This window comes from Myotis davidii, unplaced genomic scaffold, assembly GCF_000327345.1.
Source record: "Myotis davidii unplaced genomic scaffold, ASM32734v1 scaffold93, whole genome shotgun sequence".
Taxonomy (NCBI): domain Eukaryota; kingdom Metazoa; phylum Chordata; class Mammalia; order Chiroptera; family Vespertilionidae; genus Myotis; species Myotis davidii.
In genome coordinates this window covers 1,142,525-1,165,060 of record NW_006292095.1, presented here as the reverse complement: position 1 = coordinate 1,165,060, position 22,536 = coordinate 1,142,525, and the positions used below count along the sequence as shown (strand labels likewise).

Here is a 22,536-nt window from a genome sequence, read left to right as displayed (position 1 = left end):
AGATCATGTTTTTTATAAGAACTAAAGAACAAATATGTAAATGCTTTCATAGCTTCAATGTGCAAATCAGAGAAAAAATAGGATCTTGAAATCTCTTTCATTACAAATCATGATATTTGGAGAGTTACCTTCAGATTATCCATTTTCAAAAAGAAAGTACTTAAGCCCCGAGATGTAATGTCTTATCCAGTTATAACAGGAGCTGCATTCTTCGTAGGTACTTTGTTTTTCATTTCTGTTCTATGTATTAAAGCTGTAACTATACTTAGCTGGATTTTGATAGCTATACTAGAGGCCCAGTGCACCAAATTTGTGCACTGGTGGGGTCCCTTGGCCTGGACTGTGCCCTCTCGCAATGTGGGACCCCTCGGGGGATGTCAGACTGCCAGTTTCGGCCCAAACCCCAGAGGCCAGGCCAAGGGACCACACCGGTGCACAAATCCGTGCACCGGGCCTCTAGTATGCATACAAGATCTTTGGTTAATCTCTTCCCAACCTCCCCCCTTCCCTCTGAGATTCATCAATCTGTTCCATGTTTCCATGCCTGTGCGTTGAGTGTCTGCCCCCTGGTGGTCAGTGCGTGTCTTAGCTACCCGTCAAATGGTCGCTTAGGCTTTATATATATAGACTAGAATCCCGGTGCACAAAAATTTGTGCACTTGGGGGGAGGGGAGGTCCCTCAGCTCGGCCTGTGCTCTCTCGCAGTCTGGGACCCCTCGGGAGATAACGACCTGCTGGCTTAGGCCTGCTCCCGGGTGGCAGAGGGCAGGCCCAATCCCTAGGTGCAGCCCCTGGTCGGGCTCAGAGCAGGGCTGATTGGGGAGTTGGGGTACTGCCCCCTGTACTGCACAGAGCAGGGCGGATTGGGAGGTTGCGATGCCACCCTCAGTCACGCTCAGGGTAGGGCCGATTGGGGGGTTGGGGCACCGCCCCCTGTCACACTCAAGGCAGGGTCGATGGGGAGGTTGCGGTGCCCCCCCCTGTCACGCACAGAGCAGGGTCAATCAGGGGATTGGGGTGCGGCCCCCGGTCACGCACAGAGCAGGGCCCATCAGGGGGTTGGGGAGCTGCCCCCGGTCACGCACAGCAGGGCCCATCAGGGGGGTGGAGAGCTCCCCCCGTCACACACAGTGTAGGGCCGATAGGGGAGTTGGCGCACTACCCCCTGTCACATACAGAGCAGGGCAGATCAGGGGGTTGGGGCACTGCCCTCTATCACCCACAGAGCAGGGCCGATCAGGGGGTTGTGGCCCCGCCCCCCTGTCACACACACAGCCGCAGGATGATCAGGGGGTTTGGGCGCTGGCCCTGTCACGCTGATCCTGGTGCCGGTAGGCCTCTCAGCTCCGCTGATCCCGGTGCTGGGAGGTATATTACCCTCTTACTATATAGAATAGAAGCCTGGTGCATGGGTGGGGGCTGGCTGGGTTGCCCTGAAGGGTGTCCTGGATCAGGGTGGGGGTCCCTACTGTGGTGCCTGGCCAGCCTGGATGAGGGGCTGATGGCTGTTTGCAGCTGGTCACCCACCCTTCAGGGTGGGGGTCCCCACTGGGGTGCCTGGCCAGTCTAGGTGAGGGGCTGAGGGCCATTTTCAGGCTGGGACTGAAGCTCCCAACTGCTCCTTTTTTCTTTTTCTTTTTTAATTCTGGGCCAGCTTTAGCTCTGGCTCCAGCTCTGAGGCCTCAGCTGCTGAAAGTAGGTATCTGGTTTGTTGAGGTTCTATAATTGAAACTCTGTATCAACTCCAGCTCTGAGATCCCAGCTGGTTTTTGGGGTTTTGTTTAGCTTCTATATTTGTTACAATGTTTCTTAAACTGCAAGCTCAGAGGCTGGCACAGCAGGCGGGGGACGTTGCAGTCCTCCATCACTGAAGCAAGCAAGCCTCATGCTCAGTTTAAGCTGCCTGGCTGCCGGCCGCCATCTTGGCTGGCAGTTTATTTGCATATCGTCCTGATTAGCCAATGGGAAGGGTAGCGGTCGTACGCCAATTGCCATGTTTCTCTTTTATTAGATAGGATTGTATTAATGTACCAGATAATCAGTTTTTCTTGTACTCATTTAGGGAGAAACTTATTCGTCTTCAGCATGAAAATAAGATATTAAAACTTAATCAAGAGGGTTCAGACAATGAAAAAATTGCCTTATTGCAAAGCCTTCTGGATGATGCAAATCTTCGCAAGAATGAACTGGAGACAGAGAATAGGTAGGAATGTATATAGGCAGCTGCATTGAGCCACAGGTATTCTCGATTGTTTGCCCTGATTTTGATTCTCTTAAACCATGGTTGGGGAACATCCAACCTGTGGGTTGTATATGGCCCCCGAAATCATTTGGTCTGGCCCTGCCAAGGCATTAGGGGTGAGTTAATTAAATGTTTGACCAAATATAAAAGGCTAATTTTTAAGTTGATAATTTCGTATGGGCTGCGAAGGATGTTATAAATATCCAAATGGCCCTTGGCAGAAAAAAGGTTCCCTTCCCCCGCAGCTTAAACAAAGGCACGAATTATATTTTGAGAAGTGATAATGTGTTAATTCCATTTCCTTTTAAGAGAACTTTAAGCTGTTTCTCCATTTATGGACAGACTTGCCAAAAGTACTGTGCCTCTTTATAATAGTGTTCCCTTCTCTATTTCTTCAAGCAAAATGATATCAAAGCCCTACGTTTCCCCTTTTTTAATCACAAATTAAAGCTACTTCAAACTTCAGCAGTTTTATTACTATGTTTGCTTTTTGTCCATTTCCTGTTACTGGGCTTTTGAGTTGCTTTCAAGTCTTTCCAAAGAACATCTTGGTATGGACTGACTTATTACGTTTTATGACATTTACAGTGGCCTCCACCTAATAGGCTTGCAGTATTTTTGACTAATTTTAAAAATGGCTAAGGTGGGTGTTTGAAATAGTCTTATAGTTTGATGTATACTGCATTTTCATATTGCTTTCTGAAAAGTTAGACAATTAACATACTACTCGTAATGTACCTTTCTTCATATTGAATATAGATTTTCAGATAATTCTTTCACTGTTGAAAACCTACTCAAATACTATATTTCCTGATGTGAAAAACATCAATTATTATAGATTTGATTGTATTTTTACTGCAGTTTTCACTAACTTATAGAATGTAGGTTTATGATCAGAATTTTTTGTACCTTCTTGAGTAAAAAAAAACAAAACACACACACAAAACATCTTATTACACTTTCTGTCTAGTTAGATTCTGAATACTGATTTCACTGATTTGTCCTTGATTTGGGGCAGTCTGTCTTTTACTACTACCATCTCACTAAAATATTTCTTATTGAAATAACTAGTCATCTGTTAAATGGCCAATCCAGTGGGAGCAATTAAGATGTTATCTTTCCTTATCTCTCTGCTAATAATTCATTGTTGTTGATCATCCCCGCCTTCCTCAAACTTTTTTTTTTTAAATTTCGGTAACTTCCTTGTCTTGTGTTTTTCCAGATTTTCTTATTATTTATTCTCCAGGTGAGATTCCTCTTTCTACTCTGTGCTTGGTGGTTTGCTGTGGACCACCTTTTTACTCTTCTGCTTTTCTTTACATTCTTCCTAGTCAGTATCCTAAGTGTTATTTTTTATTCCTTGAGTTCTTGTGCCTTCCCAGTACATTTCCTCTCTGTCTCTTCTGTTTTAGGCATATGTGGTAATTAGTGTAGTAGCATTTTCCGGGTCTTCATGCGTGCTCTGTGACCTTTTTGATACATCTTTCACTCTCAAACCAGCGTGATCTTTCTAAAATATCTGATCGTGTATCTTCCTTCTGGCAGTCCTCAACATTATCCAAGACCTAGGGAACCAAACTGGGCTACTGAATGTTGCATCATAATGACCAAGAGAATTTATGAAGATTGAGCTTCAGAATCAGCATTATTAAAGGTTGGCTGGGTTATTCCAGTTCCAGCCTAATTTTAGGCCATCTTTTTTTTAAGTTCCTGATACTTTTTCACTTTACACAAGATTGCACCCAACTTCTCCTTTTCTTCTCTGGTTTCATCTTCAGCTGTTCTTACCCCTCATAACTTATTCTTCAGGCATACCATTCATGATCTTACTGTACCCTCTCATTTTTCTGTGTGCTTTGGACATGTTCAGTTCTCTGTCTTAAATCTCCTTTTTTATCCTTAACTACATATTTTATTTATTATTCTAATCTCAGTTTAAGTCAGGCCTGTCCTAATTTCTCCACACAATTAGGTACAGACCTTGCTTCTCTGAGCAGTCATCATTCTTTTGTATACATCTTGCACTATGTTGAAGTATTTATGTCATATTTATTTTGTTTACATTTTGCCTCCCCACTAAATTCCTTAAGTGCAGGGATCTTTAACACTTGTGTTGAGCATAGTGCTTGACACATAGTTTGACTAAATGTATGTCAAAGTGAATTTCAGATAAATAGATATGCATAGGTACATTAATTCAACAGAATGTGTCCACAAAACACTACATTGGAAATCATAGAAATTTCATGCACTATGAAAATAATTTGAAAAGTGAGCTACTACTACTACTATAACCTTCGGCTTTATTTTGTTAATTATACTGTCTCTAACCATATGACAACCTAAGAAAAAAGATATAAGTTAAGTCAGAATTTGGAAAATTAATGTACATTTGATTTCTAGGTTGGTGAATCAAAGACTTCTGGAAGTACAGTCACAGGTTGAAGAATTGCAAAAGTCTTTACAGGATCAAGGATCAAAAGCAGAAGATGTAAGTTTTAATATGTACCAACCATGGTCCAACAGTTCTATAGTATTAACAAAACCTGTATTTTATTCTTTTACCTGATGTTCTCTATCAAAATACTTTGTAATTACGTATATTGACTATAGAAAAGAAACAATGTTTTCCTTTTACTAGCATTCCCAAAAAGAGCCAAATGATACCTTATTGTCTCTTTCCGATTTATTCTGCTGGGAATTAGAAATTTATTTGTAGCTATCAACTAAGAAGTTAATTGAGCTTTATGTTTTACAAATTATCAATTCAGATTTCAAAATATAGGGTTTTCCCCTGTGGCCAAAAACAAAAAACAATGCTAGTAGAACTTAACATGTTCAGGTAGAAATTTTTTATGTAAAATTGATATTCAAGAAAATTGTCATCTCTAGAATCCCATCATCTTTAAATTCTGAATCCCTCTTGCTACCTACCCCTAATACACACTCAAATTAAGTTCACAACCTGTTAAAAATATTTCCTTAGCCACTCTGCATATCTGTCATAGCCCTGCCTGCTTGACTGGCATGCTCAAATCTAGAGGGTAGTAAATGTGTTGAGCCAGCAACCGGGTCCTTTTTCATCTCCTCATGCCATCCGTTATAGTGCTATGTAGCACGTAGTGGTCAGTCAGTCTCTGATGCAAGTGCAAATGAACCGTATTTTGCAAATTCTTTATGTTGAATGAACAGTGTACAATAGAACTGCAGTATACAATATAAAATGCTCAAAAATAATGTAAAGAAGCGGGGAAAAGACACCTAAGTTTTAGTGACCAATCTTTGCTTCGGCCAGTTGGGTTTCTTTGGTTTCTTTTTGTTTGTGTTTTCCTGTTGCCAGTGTAATTTGTTATAAACTCTGGCTTTTGAGTGTAAACTTATTTGATCGTTTTCATTAGTAGAGTCATTTTTGGGATCTGCGTCAACACTAGAGATATCCAGTTTCATCAGCCTTATTAACAGAAGAGTGTATAAGGACAAGAGCAATCAAAGGAGAGTTAAACTAGGACAGTACTTAAACCTGAGAATATTAGATGTAAAAAGGCAGATCAAAGACCTAGTTTTAGGAGTTTCATAAGCTTCATGAGCACATACTGGCAGCATGCTTTTCTTTGCAGTGGTTTTAGTTCATCCTTGAATTAATGTAATGGTAGTTCTTAGACTCCCAGGTTGATTTCCACTTCCTAAAATTGTCACCAACATTGAAACTACCTTGTTCCTTTATTAAAATGGCGCTATTTTAAAATGTCATGGTTTACTTTTAAAACTTGCTTTTATCCAGAATGCTAAATCATAAAGAGATGAAGCAAAACCACCATTTGTGTATTAAAATCTTATTAAACCTAACGAAGAGTATCTGAGAGATGAACCAAAGTGGGTAACTTCTCTTAGTTCAGTGAAATCTCTAGGTCTCTCACACTGAGGTAAATGTAAACTTAGTTTTGGTCTTTGAAAGTTTGATGTCTTTTGTTAATTTGTTGTAGCAGAGACACAAAGGGCCTTTGATGCATTTAGAAGTAAAAACGGTGAAACATCAGTATCAGCTCAGCATTAGTGCTGTAGCGATAACCTTTATGCTTGATTCTCTTACTTACATTAAAACATGCATAAATTTATTCTGTAAAAAATAATTTTGCATAGCCTGGTTATTTATGTACACCTGTGTAATCAAATCTAATTAAATACGCTGTTTGCCACTACTTTAAGAGAACATGTTTCAGAAGTGAAATGCAAGCCCTCTAAAGTACTATTTGCATAAATTAGTCAGTTTATTTGACTGCCCAGATGCTCATGAGATGTCTTGCTCTAAATTCTTAGAAATTCTCTCAGATCTCTTTGTCTACATCTAGGAAATACTCCATTTGAAACTTTCCTTATTCTGATGATATGCCTCAAAATGGTTTAGAGAAGTAGTGTGGTGCAGGATACGTGGTTCTTTCCCCCAACAGACTTTTGCTGCTTTCATCGTCTCTTTCACTAATCCACAGTGTTGCATCTCAGGAATATATAATACATAGAACTACCTGCCAAATGGGATCGGTCCCCTCTGAAGAACAACATAATTTCTTATTGCAGTAACCCTAAGTTAGAGTAGGATGGTTTGCACATTTTTATTATTATTTTTATGTCATTTATTTTTAGCTTGGAAGCAGAAAAGCATTGTTATATCCAGTCATATGGATAATTTGAGCTAGCCACAGTGTATAAAACTCCAGAGAACAAGACAGGATGAGGAGACCATAGAAGAAAGAAAAATGTACATTTTTGAAAAAAAAATGCATATCTTTTACTTCTGTTCATGAATTACTAAATCGTTCCTTCTATTGGCTGCTGTGTTTGCTTCATACTAATATGTCCTCTCTGTCTCTTGGCATGGTTTCTGCTCAAGGCTATTGTAAGTATGGCTTCCTATTCATTTCTCTATATTGAGCAACTTTATGATTTATATATTATCTGCCATTATAGTTGATGGTATTAAAATTTTAAATTACGGGGATTTTATGCAAAATGGACATACCAATATTACTTGCCTTATAGGTTTATGCGCTTTACAGTTAAGATACTGAAAAGATATCTGCCACTTGAAAGCTTGAATATCTCCCCAGCCTTACCTTCTTAAGCTATAAGATGGATTACTGTTACTCAGTGTTGTGAGGTTAACATGAGACAATGTATATGACATGCTTTAGTGCAGTGCCTGACATATTAACCACTCATTAAATCATTATTTTATTATATATTTTCTCAGAGTTAAAATTAATTTTGTAGAGCCTAATTACAACATAAGTGAAAAATTAAAGTCTAAGGTATTTAGAAAGTATTTTCATTTTACCCTGTGTACTGAGGAAGGAACAAGCATAATAGGAAATTAATAGGGTTATTATCTTTTTTATGTTTGAGGGAAGCAGTGATGGAGGACTTCATGGTCCACTGATCTAGCTATAGTTAATATACTGTACAAAGAAATGAATTTTAAATATTCCAGAGTTGTGTTAGAATGGATTTGATTAAATAGTTACTGTAGGCGTTATCAAATAAAGTGACTGAAAATCGAAGAACTTAGTGTGTGGAGTTTTTTCTCCTTATCACTGCTATTGATTGATTGAACAATTTATTTAATAAGCCTATATTAATTGTGTTTGACTGAATTAATTATGTAACCATTTACCTCAGAATGTTTCATGGAATTCACTAATTAATATGTACCTTACAAGTGTTAAGTTTATGAAATCTAAGGGTCCTATATAAATGCCACTTACTATTTGATTATTTTTAGGTCAATTCTGATCTCCTGCTTTTCAGGATTTTTTAAAAAAATACCCCATCAAAGCTGCATTCTCTAGCATGTTAAATTCTGTGTATATATCATCCTTCATATTCCCATACCATCACGTAAATTATTTGCAACGTGCCTATTTGTAAATCACTGATCAAATAAGTCTTAAGTATTTATGGAAATTGATCCCAGACTTTATCATGATGCAAGGGAAACAATATAAAAAATGTCTTATGGACACTGGGGGATAGGGGAGGCTAGGGGACTATCTAGGGCAGGGGGAAAAAATGGACACATATGTAATACCCTTCGTAATAAAAAATTAAAAATTTAAAAAAAATTTTAAAAAAATGTCTTATGGAAAATTTATTATTATTAGAGTTCTACCTGCCTGCTGAGTCCAGGGATATTATTAGGTCTACATGAGTGGTTTTTTTCCCCCCCGACTATCAATAGGTAATTCAGAGATGCAGTTTCTGGGTATTTTATACTGATTGCTGCTACTTATGGGCTGCTCTCTTCCTTATCAAAAGGAAATAAACTTGGTACATTATGTGTTTTGAGCTCTTTGACCAGAGAGGTGACTGAGGGCTCACTCAGACTTAGGTAATACTATGAGCTTAAGTTTTAGAAAATAATTATTAGTTGTAAAATGTTAAGTAATAAATTATTTTTTTATTTTCCATTTTCAGTCAGTTCTTCTAAAAAAGAAACTTGAAGAACATCTGTAAGTATAAAAGCTATTGAGGCTTATTCTTATATTACCCAGTGAAACATAAGTGTTTTATATTAGGTGGTTACACAGTGTTTAGGCAATGGCTTGGGTATCCCTTGAAGATATAGAACATTGCAAGATGTATATGAAGAGTGTCTAAAGGGTCGTCTCCACCAAAGATCCTCAAGTTGGAACAATGACTCCTATAGAACTGTTTTCAAATGAGATTCCAGGGTTTTACTTCTCCTTCATATTTAAAGGATAACTTTGCTGGATATATTATTCTTGGCTGGTAATTTCTTTCAGTAGTGTGACTATTTGGTTCCACTCTGTCTGGCTTGTAGAGTTTCTGCTGAGAAGTTAAATATAACTTAGTGGGTTTTCCTTTATAGGTTACTTTCTTCTTTTCCCTGACTGCCTTGAGAATTCTTTCTTTGTCATTTATTTTTGACAGTTTTAATATAGTATGCCTTGGAGAAGACCTCTTTGCTTTGAGTCACTAGGTGTTCTGTTTGCCTCTTGGATTCGTGGAACTAGCTCTTCTCATAGGCGTGAGGAGTTCTCGTCACCTCTTCTTCATCTGAATAGGCTCTTCTTTCCCTTCTCCCTCTCTCCTTCTGGAACACCTATTACCATATTGCTCTTTCTGGTGGAATCAGAGTGTTTTCTTTCATTTTTTTTTAATGCTCAAATCTCTCTCTTCTTCCTTCTGAATAATTTCTAGATTTGTATCTTTGATATCACTAATTCTTTCCTCCCATCTGCTTCACTCCATTTCCTATGCTCACTGATTCATTTTTTATTATTATTAATTTCAGAGAGGAAGGGAGAAGGAGAGACAGAGAGACACAGAGACACACAGAGAGAGAAACATCATTGATGAGAGAGAATCATTGATCGGCTGCTTCCTGCACGGCCCCTACTGGGGATTGAGCCTGCAACCTGGGCACGTGCCCTTGACTGGAATAGAACCCGGTATCCTTCAGTCTATAGGCCAATGCTCTATACACGGCTCACTGGTTCATTTCTTACCTCTTTTATTGAGTTCTTCATCTCTAGAATTCCTGTTCAGTTCTTTCTTAAAATTTCAGTCTCTTTGGTAAAATACTTGTTCAGTTCATTAATTTCTTTTTCTGAGTGCAATAAATTGCCTGTCTATATTTTCTCCCATTTCATTGAATATTTTCAGAACTGCAATCTTGAATTGTCTGTCGTTTATATCACATATTTCCTTGTGTTTCAGGTTGCTTTGTGGAGATTTCTCATTGTCTTTCTGAGCTGCCTTGGTACCTTGGTTATTCATGGTATTCGATAAATTCCTTCTCTGTCTAGGCATCTGTTTGAGTGGCACCTCTCTAGCAGATTAATACAAAGAGGTCTTTCCATCATTTTCCAGTAGGTGGTGTTAAATCACAAGTTTTTTAGCTCTGGGAAATTCCAGTGCTGACCCTGCAGTGTCTCTGGCTGTCAGTGTAGCCACAATGTGTGTGGGTTGGGTGGCCTGGGGGAACTCTGTTGCCTTCTTTGTTTTGCCCTCTTGGTAATGGTGACCTTGAACCTCTGCGGGGGTCTCCCTTTGCCCTGACCTGGGGCCAGTCACAGAGTACACCCTTTGCTCCGGGAAAATCGTGATTCTGTAGTACCAGTTTTCGGGTTTTCAGGTAATGTACTCCGCAACATGACACCAAAGGAGATGGGAGGATAGAGTTTATGAGGCAGCAGGCTTTTGTGGCTTTGTTTCTCAGTCTAGAATTCCGGCCACCCAAGAGGCACAGGTGCACCCTGTGTTGTGTCCTTGCCCCAGTCTCTGACTCAGCCTCAGCTCATGCTGCTCATTCCACCGAGTCTCTCTGCTTCTCCCCGCTGAAGCTAGCACCAGCCACAACTGGGTTCCTCCCCTCTCCAGGCTGAGCCCCACAGTTAGCTCTCAGCTGCAGGGCTGAGTGGCTCATCTTCCTTCTGCCTTCCAGCCTACCCAGTTTGTTCCTGCTGGCCCACCTTTAATGCTTCAATGTGCGGATCTCAGGCATGACTGTACATTGAGTGGGGAATCCTTTATTGAGTTACAGCTGTTCAAATTGCTGAAACTTCAAGGGGAGAGACCAAGGGGATCTCTCCTGCTGCTCTTCCTCTGACCTGAATCATCTCTTTTAAGGAAATTTTTGAAAAAAGTATTATAAAGTTTATCAGTAGCAGACTATCAAACATTTCCTTGAATTTCAGATATATCTGAACATGGCTTTTTAATCTAAATGGTGAAATAAATTTCAAAATATTACATTTGTTTTCTCATAAGGAAGAAATTTCCATCCATCTTTATCTTTATCTGAGGTTGACAATGTTAGGAATGTTTTATGATTTTTCTCACACCCAGTAACAAATTTAATCCTTCCTTTCACTTTCTAGCAAACATCTCTCCTTGCAAACATTGAGTGCAGAGTGACCATGAATTGTTAACCTGTTAGAATGTTAGTGTTGCACCATAGTAAAACAGATATCCTCAGTAGATAATTTTTACTTGTTCTGTTGATACTGGAAAGACATTCTGTAGTCTGGCACCTTACCTCATGCTAAATTTTTTTTTTAATGTGGGGAAGGTGAGATAGTCCTTGCAACTGGTACTTGCTAGCAAGTCTAACAATAGGCAGATTTTTAATGTTTTAGAACAGAAAATGTTACCTCCCAGCCATTGTAAGGTTACCTAGAGTCAGGATTTAGTACTGAATTCTTCCCATTCCTTTATTGGCAAAAAGAGAATACCGGTTGTTTCATAAAATTATGGTCTGACCATTTTTTGTATTTAGTCATTTACAAGGTAAAAATCGTCATTGAAAGAATTGATTAGAGATGAGACCTGTATTCATTTCCTGTGGTTGCTATAACAAATTACCACAAACTGCAGGGGGCTAAAACCAATAGAATTTTATTCTCTAACAGAAGTCTGAAATCAGGGTGTCAACAGGATTGGTTCCTTCTGTAAGTCCTAAGAGAATCTGTGCCATGCCCCTCTCATATCTCTGGTGGCTGCCAGCAGTCCTTGGTGTTCCTTGGCTTGTAGGTGCATCACTCCAACCTCTATCTTTATTTCCATATGGCATTCTCTCCGTAGGTCTGTGCCTTCTTGGGACTTTCAAGGATACCAGTCATTGGATTTTGGGCCCACCCTGGTCCAGTATGAGTTCATTTTGACTAATTACATCTGCAAAGAGTCTGTTTCCAAATGTCACATCCGTAGGTACTGGGTATTAGGACTTCATCATATCTTTGGGAAGACACAGGGACCATAGACATCTTAAATGATGGTCAATTTTATACACATTTAAAGTGACAATGGAGCCGAAACCGGTTTGGCTCAGTGGATAGAGTGTCGGCCTGCAGACTGAAGGGTCCCAGGTTCGATTCCGGTCAAGGGCATGTACCTGGGTTGCAGGCACATCCCCAGTGGGGAGTGTGCAGGAGGCAGCTGATCGATGTTTCTCTCTCATCGATGTTTCTAGCTCTCTGTCCCTCTACCTTCCTCTCTGTAAAAAATCAATAAAATATATATTAAAAAAATAAAAATAAAAAAAATAAAGTGACAATGGAGACCATTTTACACACACCCAATCGGTAAAATTTAAGAATCAGACATACTGAGTATTGCCAAAGATGTTGAGCAATGGTAATTCTCACCATTGCTCGTAGGAGTGTGTAGCAGTTTACTTAGTAAACTTAAACATGAACATGTTCTGTGACCTATCAATTCCACTCCCCTATATATGCTCTAGACCAGCAATTTTCAACCTTTTTCATCTCATGGCACACAGAAACTAATTACTGAAAATCTGCAGCACACCAAAAAATTCATTTTTGCCCATCGGACAAAAAAATATATGAATTTTATTGATTTACCCCCAAAATAATAATGGTAATTACCTACTCTTTTTGCTCCATAGTGACTTTTTTAAAAATCAGATGCATATACTTACAAGGATTTCTGGTACCAAGAAGTAATCAATCACACACAGCCTTATTATGCAACTCTATTATATGAGCTATATATTTATGGTTCAAGACAAGGCATTCACACTGGAAGGCTATTGTGTTGGCTGTTGTCATATTTTTATTTGACAACCTAAGGGAAAAGAGGTCAGTGACCTTGACTAGTCAGGTATTTCATGTTTTAAAAATTCTTGCAACATAGTGGTTGAAAATCGCTGCCCTAGATTCCTAGCAATGCTGCTGTCCATGTGTACCAGAGAACATGTAGAGGAAAGTATGGAAGATCATCTATATATATAAAAGCCTAAGTGACCAAACGACCGGTTGATCGGTTGCTATGATGCACAATGACTACCAGGGGGCAGGTCCTCAATGCAGGAGCTGCCCCCTGGTGGTCAGTGTGTTCCCACAGCCAACCTCCCGCAGTCCCGGCCAGCTGCTCCCCCGCTACCCCCTCACCACACCCCCAGTCAGCCCTGATCACCAGCTAGGCTGAGGGACCCCACCCGTGCATGAATTTGTGCACCGGGCCTCTACTTGTTTATAATCACAGAAAAGTAGAAACAATACAAATACTACTAATGCCCTGGCCAGGTTTCTCAGTTGGTTTGAGTATCATTCCCAATACACCAAGGTTGCAGGTTTAATCTTCAGTCAGGGCACAGACAAGAAGCAACCAATGGCCTGACCAATGTGGCTCAATGGTTAACTGTTGACCCATGTACTAGGAGGTCACCAGTTCGATTCCCTGTCACGGCACATGCCAGGGTTGTGAGCTCAATCCCCAGTAGAGGGCTTACAGGAGATAGCTGATCAATGTTTTGCTCTCTTCAGTGTTTCTATTTCTCTCTCCTTTTCTCTTTCTGAAATCAATTTAAAAAGAAGCAACCAATGAATGCATAAGTAAGTAGAACAAAAAATCAATCTCTCAAAATCAATCAGTCAAAAAATAATACCAATTGTAAAATGATAGAGTAAGGTAATTTCAACAATAGGACATTATACAGGGGTAAAAATGTGTAAACTAGGACTAACAAACAACATAGATGAATCACAAGAACATAATATTAAGTAAAATATGGAAGTCACAGAACAATACATACAGTATAAGTATTGTATAATGTAAAAATTGGGCAAAATTAAGCAATACATTTTATAGGAATACAAAGGCCTGTCACAAAAGTCATGAGAATGATTAAAATTCTGAGGTTTGGTTACCTCTGAGATAGGTAACCAAACTATATATGTTTATTGTGTGTGTGTATGTGTGTGTGTGTGTGTGCAGGGTGGGGCAAAAGTAGGATTACAGTTGTTCATATAGAAAACTATACAATCTATAATAATAAAAGTATAATATGCTAATTAGACGGGACGTGCTTCCCAACAACCTTCTGGACGAAGCCGGGCTGCGAGGGAAGACTCCGATCGCCCCTGAAGGCTTTTCCACCTGCTGCTGGTGCCGCTTGCACCTGGTGCTGGCGCCAGCCCCAATCACTCCGCGCCATCAGCGGGTGTGAGTGGGGCTGGCGCTGTCAGCTCATGGGAGCAGCAGCAGCAGCAGGAGTGGGGTTGCTGGCAGGTGGGACCAGGGGCTGCAGTGGGAGGGGCCAGGCAGGAGCACAGAGGATTGTCTAACATCCCCCCACCCCCCCGTGTCCACTGCAGCCGCATGGCCCACAGTTCCTTTCAAGGTGCACAAATTTGTGCACTGGGCACCTAGTAATAAATAATAATACAAGAATAAACTCTGTTTCACATACAACTGTAAACTTAATTTAGTTCCACGCTGTTATGTATGTGTTTGTGTGTGTGTGTGTGTGAGTGTGTGTGTGATACCTTCAATAAATTGTTGAAAAAGATTTATTAATATACTAGAGGCCTGGTGCACGAATTCGTGCGTGGGTGGGGTCCCTCTGGATGGCCTGCAGGGGTCAGGTTGAAACCTACAGTCCAACACTGCCTGCAGCTCCTCCCTGCCGCTTCCGCTGATCCCGGCCCCACTGTGCCTGCCACAGGCTCACACCCAATCAGTCCCAATCAGGAAAGGCTCGCGCTGCCACAGCAGCACTTGCCAGCCATGAGCCTTGAGTCTGGTGCCCTCCCAAGGGGAGTGGCCTGCGGGATCAGGCTGAAACCGCCTGTCCGACATCCCCCGAGGGATCCCAGATTGCGAAAGGGTGCAGGCCAGGCTGAGACCCCACCGGTGCAAGATCAGGCTGGGGAGGGACCGCAGGAGAGCTACAGAGTGTGTGTGGCCCATCTCCCTCAGTCCCAATCAGCCGGACCCCAGCAGCAAGCTAACCTACCGGTCGGAGCATCTGCCCCCTGGTGGTCAGTGCATGTCATAGCAAACGGTTGGGCAGCCTTAGCGTATCATTAGCCTATCACGCTTTGATTGGTTGTTCGGTTGTTCTGCTGTTTGGTCTATTTGCATATTGCCCTTTTATTATACAGGATTATGCATTTAAAAGAGTAGAAATAGAGAAAACAAAGTATTCTATTTTCTATTTTTCTGTATTTTGGCAGCCTTTTTTCTTTCATATTATAGAGTGCCACACTAAATACTGTATAAGGAGAATTACACATATAAATGCCAGGAACAAAGTTTCTTTTTGTTAATTTATTTTTTTACATTTGTATTGGAATATAACTTAAATACACAAATCCTAAGTCCCTAAGTCTACAAACAGCTTAATGAATGTTTTCCTACATACATAGGTAACCCATATCAGCATATAGAATGTTTGCAGCAACCCACCAGGATTTATCCTTGTCCCTTGTAATTGATTGATTACATCCCTAAAGTAGCCACTGTGCTAATCTCAATCACTTTTCCTAAATTTTTAAATTTTCTGAACTTCATATAAATGTAATCATTCATTATTGCCCTATTTGGTCTGACTTTCTGTGTTCAGCAGTCTGTGATAGCTATCCATGTAGTTGCATATATCTTTTTTTTCTATTGGCATAGTGTTCTCTCCTTATTTTTAGAACATCAACTTTTTGCAATAAGATTTTGCATTGTAAAACCTCAGCAAAGTTTTAAATTTAATTTTTATAATACCCTTTTTCCTAGGAAAAATATAAACATCATGAAGTTCTTTGTACCCTTTTGTGCAGAGTGGGGCAAAAGCGACTACTATTTCAAACTCTAAGATTAACTTATTTTTAAAAATCTGTTAAATTCATGTTGGATTTGTCTTTTCATTTTTGTTTTAAGTATTCTTTTTTTAAAAAATATATTTTTATTGATTTCAGAGTGGAAGGGAGAGGAAGAAAGAGATAGAAACATCAATGCTGAGAATCATTGATCACTGCCTCCTGCACGCCCCCTACTGCGGGGGTCAACCCCACAACTGGGGCATGTGCCCTGACCAGGAATTGAACCGTGACCTCCTGGTTCATAGGTTGACTCAACCACTGTGCAACACCAGCCAGACTCATCTTTGTTTTATAGCACTATGAGCTATGCAGCTGAATCCCATGAATAAAGAACTTACATTTTTCATTTGAACAGTAGTAGGTGACACAGTTATATATTTTGTTACAGAGAGAAACTACATGAAGCCAATAATGAATTGCAGAAGAAAAGAGCCATTATTGAAGATCTCGAACCAAGATTTAACAACAGCTGTGAGTTTTTTCTAATTAGCATTGTGTTAAATTAGTTAGCCTTACTTCACCCTAGTGATGAGTTTATATAAAATTGTTTATTTTAGAAATAGGCCTTATTTTAAAGAATTTGCTTTATTTTTTAAAAGATATATATATCTTTTATGTATACATTTATATATGTATATATAATACTCTTTTATATATATATATATATACTCATCTTCACAGTATTTCTTAAATTTCTAATTGTAGTTGTGTTTTTTATTCATTAACTGTGAGGGATAATGAATACTTTATTAAATTAGTTCTTTTGTGATATAGTTGAATATAAGTCAAAGTTTTACTTCTTTTTAAACTTACATGTATTTGTAGTTTGACTTCATTCTTTTTTGTGGAAGGTGAAGTAAAACATAGAGTTTTACTTTTTTTCATTGTGGTAAAATGTACATAACATACCATTTTAACCATGGTATACAGTTCAGTGGCATTAAGTATATTCATATTGTTGTGCAATCACTCAATTGTCCAGTGTAGTGATGTTGTGTAACTACCATCATCTCCAGAACTTTTTTTATCCCAAACTGAAGCTCTGTATCCTTAGCCCCTGGTAATCACTATTCTACTGTCTCTGTGAATTTCACTCTTTTAAGTATTCCCATTCATACCACTGGAAACATAATATTTGTCCTTTCATGTCTGGCTTATTTCACTTAGCATAAAGTCTTTCATTTTTACTTAGTATAATGTCTCCATGTGGTAGCATGTATCAGAATTGAGGCTGAATAATATTCTATTGTATATATATGCATATCACATTTTGTGTATCCATCCATCCTTCAATGGATCTTTTTTAATTTGAGTGGTTTCATAGTAGAGTTTTTGTTTATAAGAAAAGCTTTTTGTAAAAAAATTATGAATTGTTTTTTTTTAAAATATAGGAATAGCTCCATCTCAAAGCTATTAACTACTTACTGTTAGTTGAAATGTTTTTAAAGTTGTTACAATCTAAATTTTTTTTATTGTCTCATCTGTAGCCTTAAAAATTGAAGAGTTACAGGAAGCTTTAAGGAAGAAAGAAGAGGAAATGAAGCAAATGGAAGAACGATATAAGAAATATTTAGAGAAAGCTAAAAGTGTAAGTATGCATTCATGGACATCTCACTTCACTTTCCGATAACGTTCCACTGACTTCTCAAAATCCAGGTACAGTGACTTCTCATGCGGAGCATCAGGAGGAGAACAAGAAGTACCAAGAGGAAAAAGAACCTTTATATAGGAAATAAGTGGCAGTCACCACATTAAGTAGTAATCAGAATTACCTCCACTAATGGTAGGGCAACCAACATCTTGTGCCTCCTGATAGAGTATCATTGCCAATAATACTTGACCTGAATCTAAGCAATCTTCTAATCTAGCCCTACCTTTCAGTTCCCAAGGAAAATAAGGTTATTAAAACCAGTTAAATAACACTTTCAGAAAATCATCAAATAAATGCAGAATTTGGGATAAAAGTCAATGTTATGAAAAACAAAAATAGGCATTAGAGTGTAGGGGGAGCATAAGAGGCTGTTGTGATTTTTAAAAGCCAAAAGGCACCTAACGACCAAATGTAATACATTAATCTTTGGGTCCTGGATCAGGGGCAGAAGGGCAGTTTGAAAAGATATTTTGGAAATACCTGTGGAAATGTGAATGTGGCCCGAATAGTGATTGATGATTTGTAGAAATATTAATTGTCTTACAGATGATAATCTTACTGTGATTATGTAGGAGAATGTCCTTAGTCAAAAGAGATACATGTTGACGTGTTTAAGGGTTACATGCCATGAGGTCTGCAGATTGCTTTCATGTAGTCCCCAAAACGAGCAAGTGTGGGGGTGTGTGTGTGTGTGTGTGTGTGTGTGTGTGTGTGTGTGTGTGTGGCGGCGGGGAGGGGGAGGAGTCAGATGTGGCAGTGCAGTAATTGGTGATCTGGGTTTTTATTGTTCTGCTCTTTCAAGTTTTCTATAGGCTTGCCTATTTTTGATGCTAAAAGTACTGGGCCAAAAGCAAAAAGACTTTCCCAGAAGACCTCCAGTTGGCTAGCTAGAATTGCATCATGTACCCATGCCTAACCCGAGCCACTGACAGAAGAGGTAGATCACAGTGACAGCCTTTTGAACCATCAGGACCTCTTTCTAAGTACCCGCCGGTCAGAGGCAGAGGGCTAGCTGAACCAAATCGGAGGAAAGGGAAAGGCTCAATAGCTGTCAGTAGTGTTTGCTGTAGTAAGATTTATTAATTTTAAGCAAAAATGGCTTCTTATAGTTGATTCTTTTACATAATTAAAGTTTTATATAACTAAAAGTTGCAATAATTGAATATGATTTCATACATTCAAATTTTAAAGTATCCTTGTACGATAGCTTTCATTTTCATAAAGTTTATCTTTTGTTTTTTAAATAAGTGCTTTCTTAGCTGTTACATTCTTTCAGTTTGAGACTTGTAAATATTTTATTACTTTTTACAGGTTATCCGCACTTTAGATCCTAAACAAAATCAAGGAGCAGCACCAGAAATACAAGCTCTTAAAAATCAGCTGCAGGAACGGGACCGAATGTTCCATTCATTAGAGGTAGTTCACTGTACTAGACAATAAGATACTTCATTTTTTTTTTCTAGAAACCTTACTATATGTGATTGTCTCCATTAATTTAGAGAGTAAATTGTGACTATTGATATTGAATTGCTTTTCATGTTTACATGTGCTTGTATTTTAGAAAGAATATGAGAAAACAAAGAGTCAAAGAGAGATGGAAGAAAAATATATTGTTAGTGCCTGGTACAATATGGTAAGAAAAGAACACCTATAAACATATTGTAAAGTTCAGTGAATATGTAATACTTATTACATGCCCTTTACTGTAGAAGTAATTCTGCCAAAGGAATCTGAAAGTAATATGATCCTAACACACACTAACAAAACCTAATGCTGATCTTGGGACTGAAAAGCAGATGTGAGAACCATCAGATGCATGGTTAGGGTATTTTGAACACATCATTATCCCTAGAGAATAGAAAGATAAATGACAGTTTGATTTCTGTCTCTTAGAACCATTTTCTTCTAGAGGAAAGGGACATTAGTAATATCTAAATACTGAAGCAGTAGCTTTTGTTTTGTGGGACTTTGCATGCATGGTACTTACACTGAGTGTAGTTTAACTATCTCATAGGATTTAAAACGTGTGTATGATTGATAGACCCTGAACGACTGGAAGTTTTGAAATTGGATTTCCAACACACACAAAAACTTTGAATGTTTTGCAGGGGAAAATAAATGCTCATCACATTCTGCTTTAATACGATTTTCTGGATATAAATAGTTGTGGTTTTTAGAGAATACTATACTCTTTTCAATACTTTTTGTCATTTTTTTCTTCTTTGTTCTTCTCTTCAGTAAGACCACTTTCTGCCTTTAATTGTTAGTTGCTTAAGAAAGGAAATTAAACCAGATTCCTTTCAGCAGTCCTCTTCAACACTAAAGTTGTGTTAATGGCACAATATCATTATTTCTGTTTTACAGTTATAATTGATACTGTGTCTTGAAGGTTAGTATCCCAGGCCTACTAATTCTATGTTTTGATCTTTGTTAAAATTAATACAATTTCATGACATGTCCACATTTATATTTGCCTTGGTTAAAAGTACATATTTAAGATTTTATCACAATTTAAAAAAACAAAAGAGGAAATCAGTAAGTTTAAAATACTATTACTATTAACAAGTATAGGTTTCTTGAAAATTAAAATTAAACAATAGGAAAACGTTATATATTTAAGGAAGTTCTCTGGGAACTAGTCTTGACTTCACCTATTCTCTTTCCTCTATATCCTTCCTAAAAGTTAGAGCCATCTTGGAGCTCTGCCCTCAATCCTTATTAGTAATTTCATATTCTTTTTTTTTTTAATATATTTTATTGATATTTTACAGAGAGGAAGGGAGAGGGGATAGAGAGTTAGAAACATCGATGAGAGAGAAACATCGATCAGCTGCCTCTTGCACACCTCCTACTGGGGAAGTGCCCGCAACCAAGGTACATGCCCTTGTCCGGAATCAAACCTGGGACCTTTCAGTCCACAGGCCAATGCTCTATCTGCTGAGCCAAACCGGTTAGGGCAGTAATTTCTTATTCTTGATTGATTTTTATGACTCCACATATTGTGTTTCTAATGGAACTAAACTTATTTATCCTGTGATATAATATTAAAGAATAGTCCTAATTTTTAGCTCTTCATAGAGTGAAGGAATAACTGAGTAGACTAAACACAAGTTAATGTTCAGGTAATATAGCCAGTAACAGCTTCATGCATACATTCAGAAAGTTCTGCATCTCCTTCAACCGAAATGGAAGTGAAGATGACAAGTGCTGGGAAAAGGTATTGAGTGTCTCAGAGAATGGCTTTGTGATGAATATTGAGGTCTTGAAAGTGTATGAAGAATTTGAATAAGTTGCTTGGAATATGAGAGTGAAAAAAAAGTATATTTTAAATGAAATATAAATATATTGGGTATCCAAAAAAATATATACACATACTTTGAATAATTATAAGGGCATTGTTTATTGAAATACATTTCATTTTCAAAATTGAGCTGTCAGCTATTAGTGTATACATTTTGGGGGATACCTTATATGTAGCCAAATTGAATAAAGATTACCAATAGATTTCCGTCAGTTTTATTCAGATCCTTAAATGCTTTGATTTCAAATTGAGTGAAAAACCTATTCTGGATTGTCTCGTAGGCAAAATGGAGGAATGTGTTAATGTATTGGGGAATATATGATAGACTGCAATTCTATTAAAAATGCAAAGCCATGCCCAGTGTTTTGACTAGTGATAGGAAGACTTATCTTTTAGACTTCTGCCTTCTGTGCCAGTTTGTCCATTTCGGTCTGGGAAGGCTGTGAGTCTTAGTATAGCTTAGCTTTAGCTGCCTGACCCTCCTCCTGGCTCCCAATTGCTCATTTCCTCCTTGTTGCCTTCCACTTCCTCCCATCCATTTACTTGTATCCAGTCACTGGTCAGATTAAGCAGCCGTTCTCAGTGCTCCATGTTTGTCTGGTGTAGGTTCTTCACCGGCTTATTAAATGACTACCAAAACCACTCTTTTCCTGATCCCCTCACAGGCTGTTCATTGTGATTATTCCCCTGTGTTTAGAGTACACCCCCCAGAGGTTATTTAACAGAGCACCTGTTAAGGTGCTCTGGGCCCAGCAATTATGGCTCTTTTCCCTTCCAAGCTAGTAGGCCATCCTCCTGTCTTCAAGAAAGACCCCCTGCTCCCTGTTGGGCCTCTGTTTGGGGCTGTCAGGAACTTTTCTTAAGTTGTTTGAGAATACAAGTCCGCCTGAAGTGAAGAAAAACAGCATGGTGGTATGTATGAAATCTAGTGTGCCTTTCCACCTTAAGGAACAGCAAGTGCATTTGTGGTTTGCCATTCTAAATATGCCCTGATTGCCACAGCCCCTTGTGAATCAACTGCTACCAATCAACTGCACTGTTTTTCTTGGAAAATCACTTCATACATTTGATTTGAAAGGGAAGTGTGATTGAGAATCGGTACTATATTCTAAAATCTGTCTCTATTATGTATTGTTTTGGTTATTGTCTATTCAGAAAACTAACTCTTCATTTTTCCAAAGGAAAATTTGTACCTAATTGTTGGAACTGAAATATCTATAAAATTTTAATCTATAATGAGCAGAATTAACATTTCTAATTGTGCCTTCTGATGCAATGTAAGAAAATCTGCATGATGAAATTGTCTTTTATGAGAGTATGTTCCACTACTTTTTCATTGATTACCTTTTTTTCCTGTGTGATATAGGGAATGACTCTGCATAAAAAGGCGGCTGAAGATAGACTTGCTAGTACAGGTTCAGGGCAGTCATTTCTGGCTAGGCAACGACAAGCAACCAGCACGAGAAGATCTTCCCCAGGCCATGTTCAACCAGCCACAGCAAGGTAGACAAGTCTTGCCAGTAGAATAAAAACATCCTGCATTCAAAACATACTTCTGTTACACATAACACCATTTCAGGAAATTCAGCCAGCTTATTTTTTGTCTCTATGTTATGTTAATATTTAGTTGTTTCTCATTTGAGGACTGTCTCTCCGTTATCTATGATGTTTTAGTTTCTTGGTCCTTTATTTTGTAGTCTTTTCAGTT

At 38.6% G+C, this 22,536-nt stretch overlaps 1 protein-coding gene across 3 annotated transcripts in view; it reads left to right on the top strand.

Moving 5' to 3' along the window:
- Positions 1-22,536, top strand: part of HOOK3 (hook microtubule-tethering protein 3) — an 88,982-nt gene that overhangs the window by 62,319 nt on the left and 4,127 nt on the right. The window contains exons 14-22 of one of the 3 annotated variants that reach the window (XM_015565179.1): positions 2,063-2,203; positions 4,646-4,733; positions 7,131-7,136; positions 8,711-8,745; positions 16,265-16,347; positions 17,364-17,464; positions 18,839-18,943; positions 19,089-19,160; positions 22,195-22,331. In XM_015565179.1, coding sequence (XP_015420665.1) covers positions 2,063-2,203; positions 4,646-4,733; positions 7,131-7,136; positions 8,711-8,745; positions 16,265-16,347; positions 17,364-17,464; positions 18,839-18,943; positions 19,089-19,160; positions 22,195-22,331 — 768 coding nt within the window. Of the gene's footprint in view, positions 1-2,062; positions 2,204-4,645; positions 4,734-7,130; positions 7,137-8,710; positions 8,746-16,264; positions 16,348-17,363; positions 17,465-18,838; positions 18,944-19,088; positions 19,161-22,194; positions 22,528-22,536 lie in introns of those variants that run through there. The other 2 variants (XM_015565181.1, XM_015565180.1) reach the window with 2 other exon arrangements.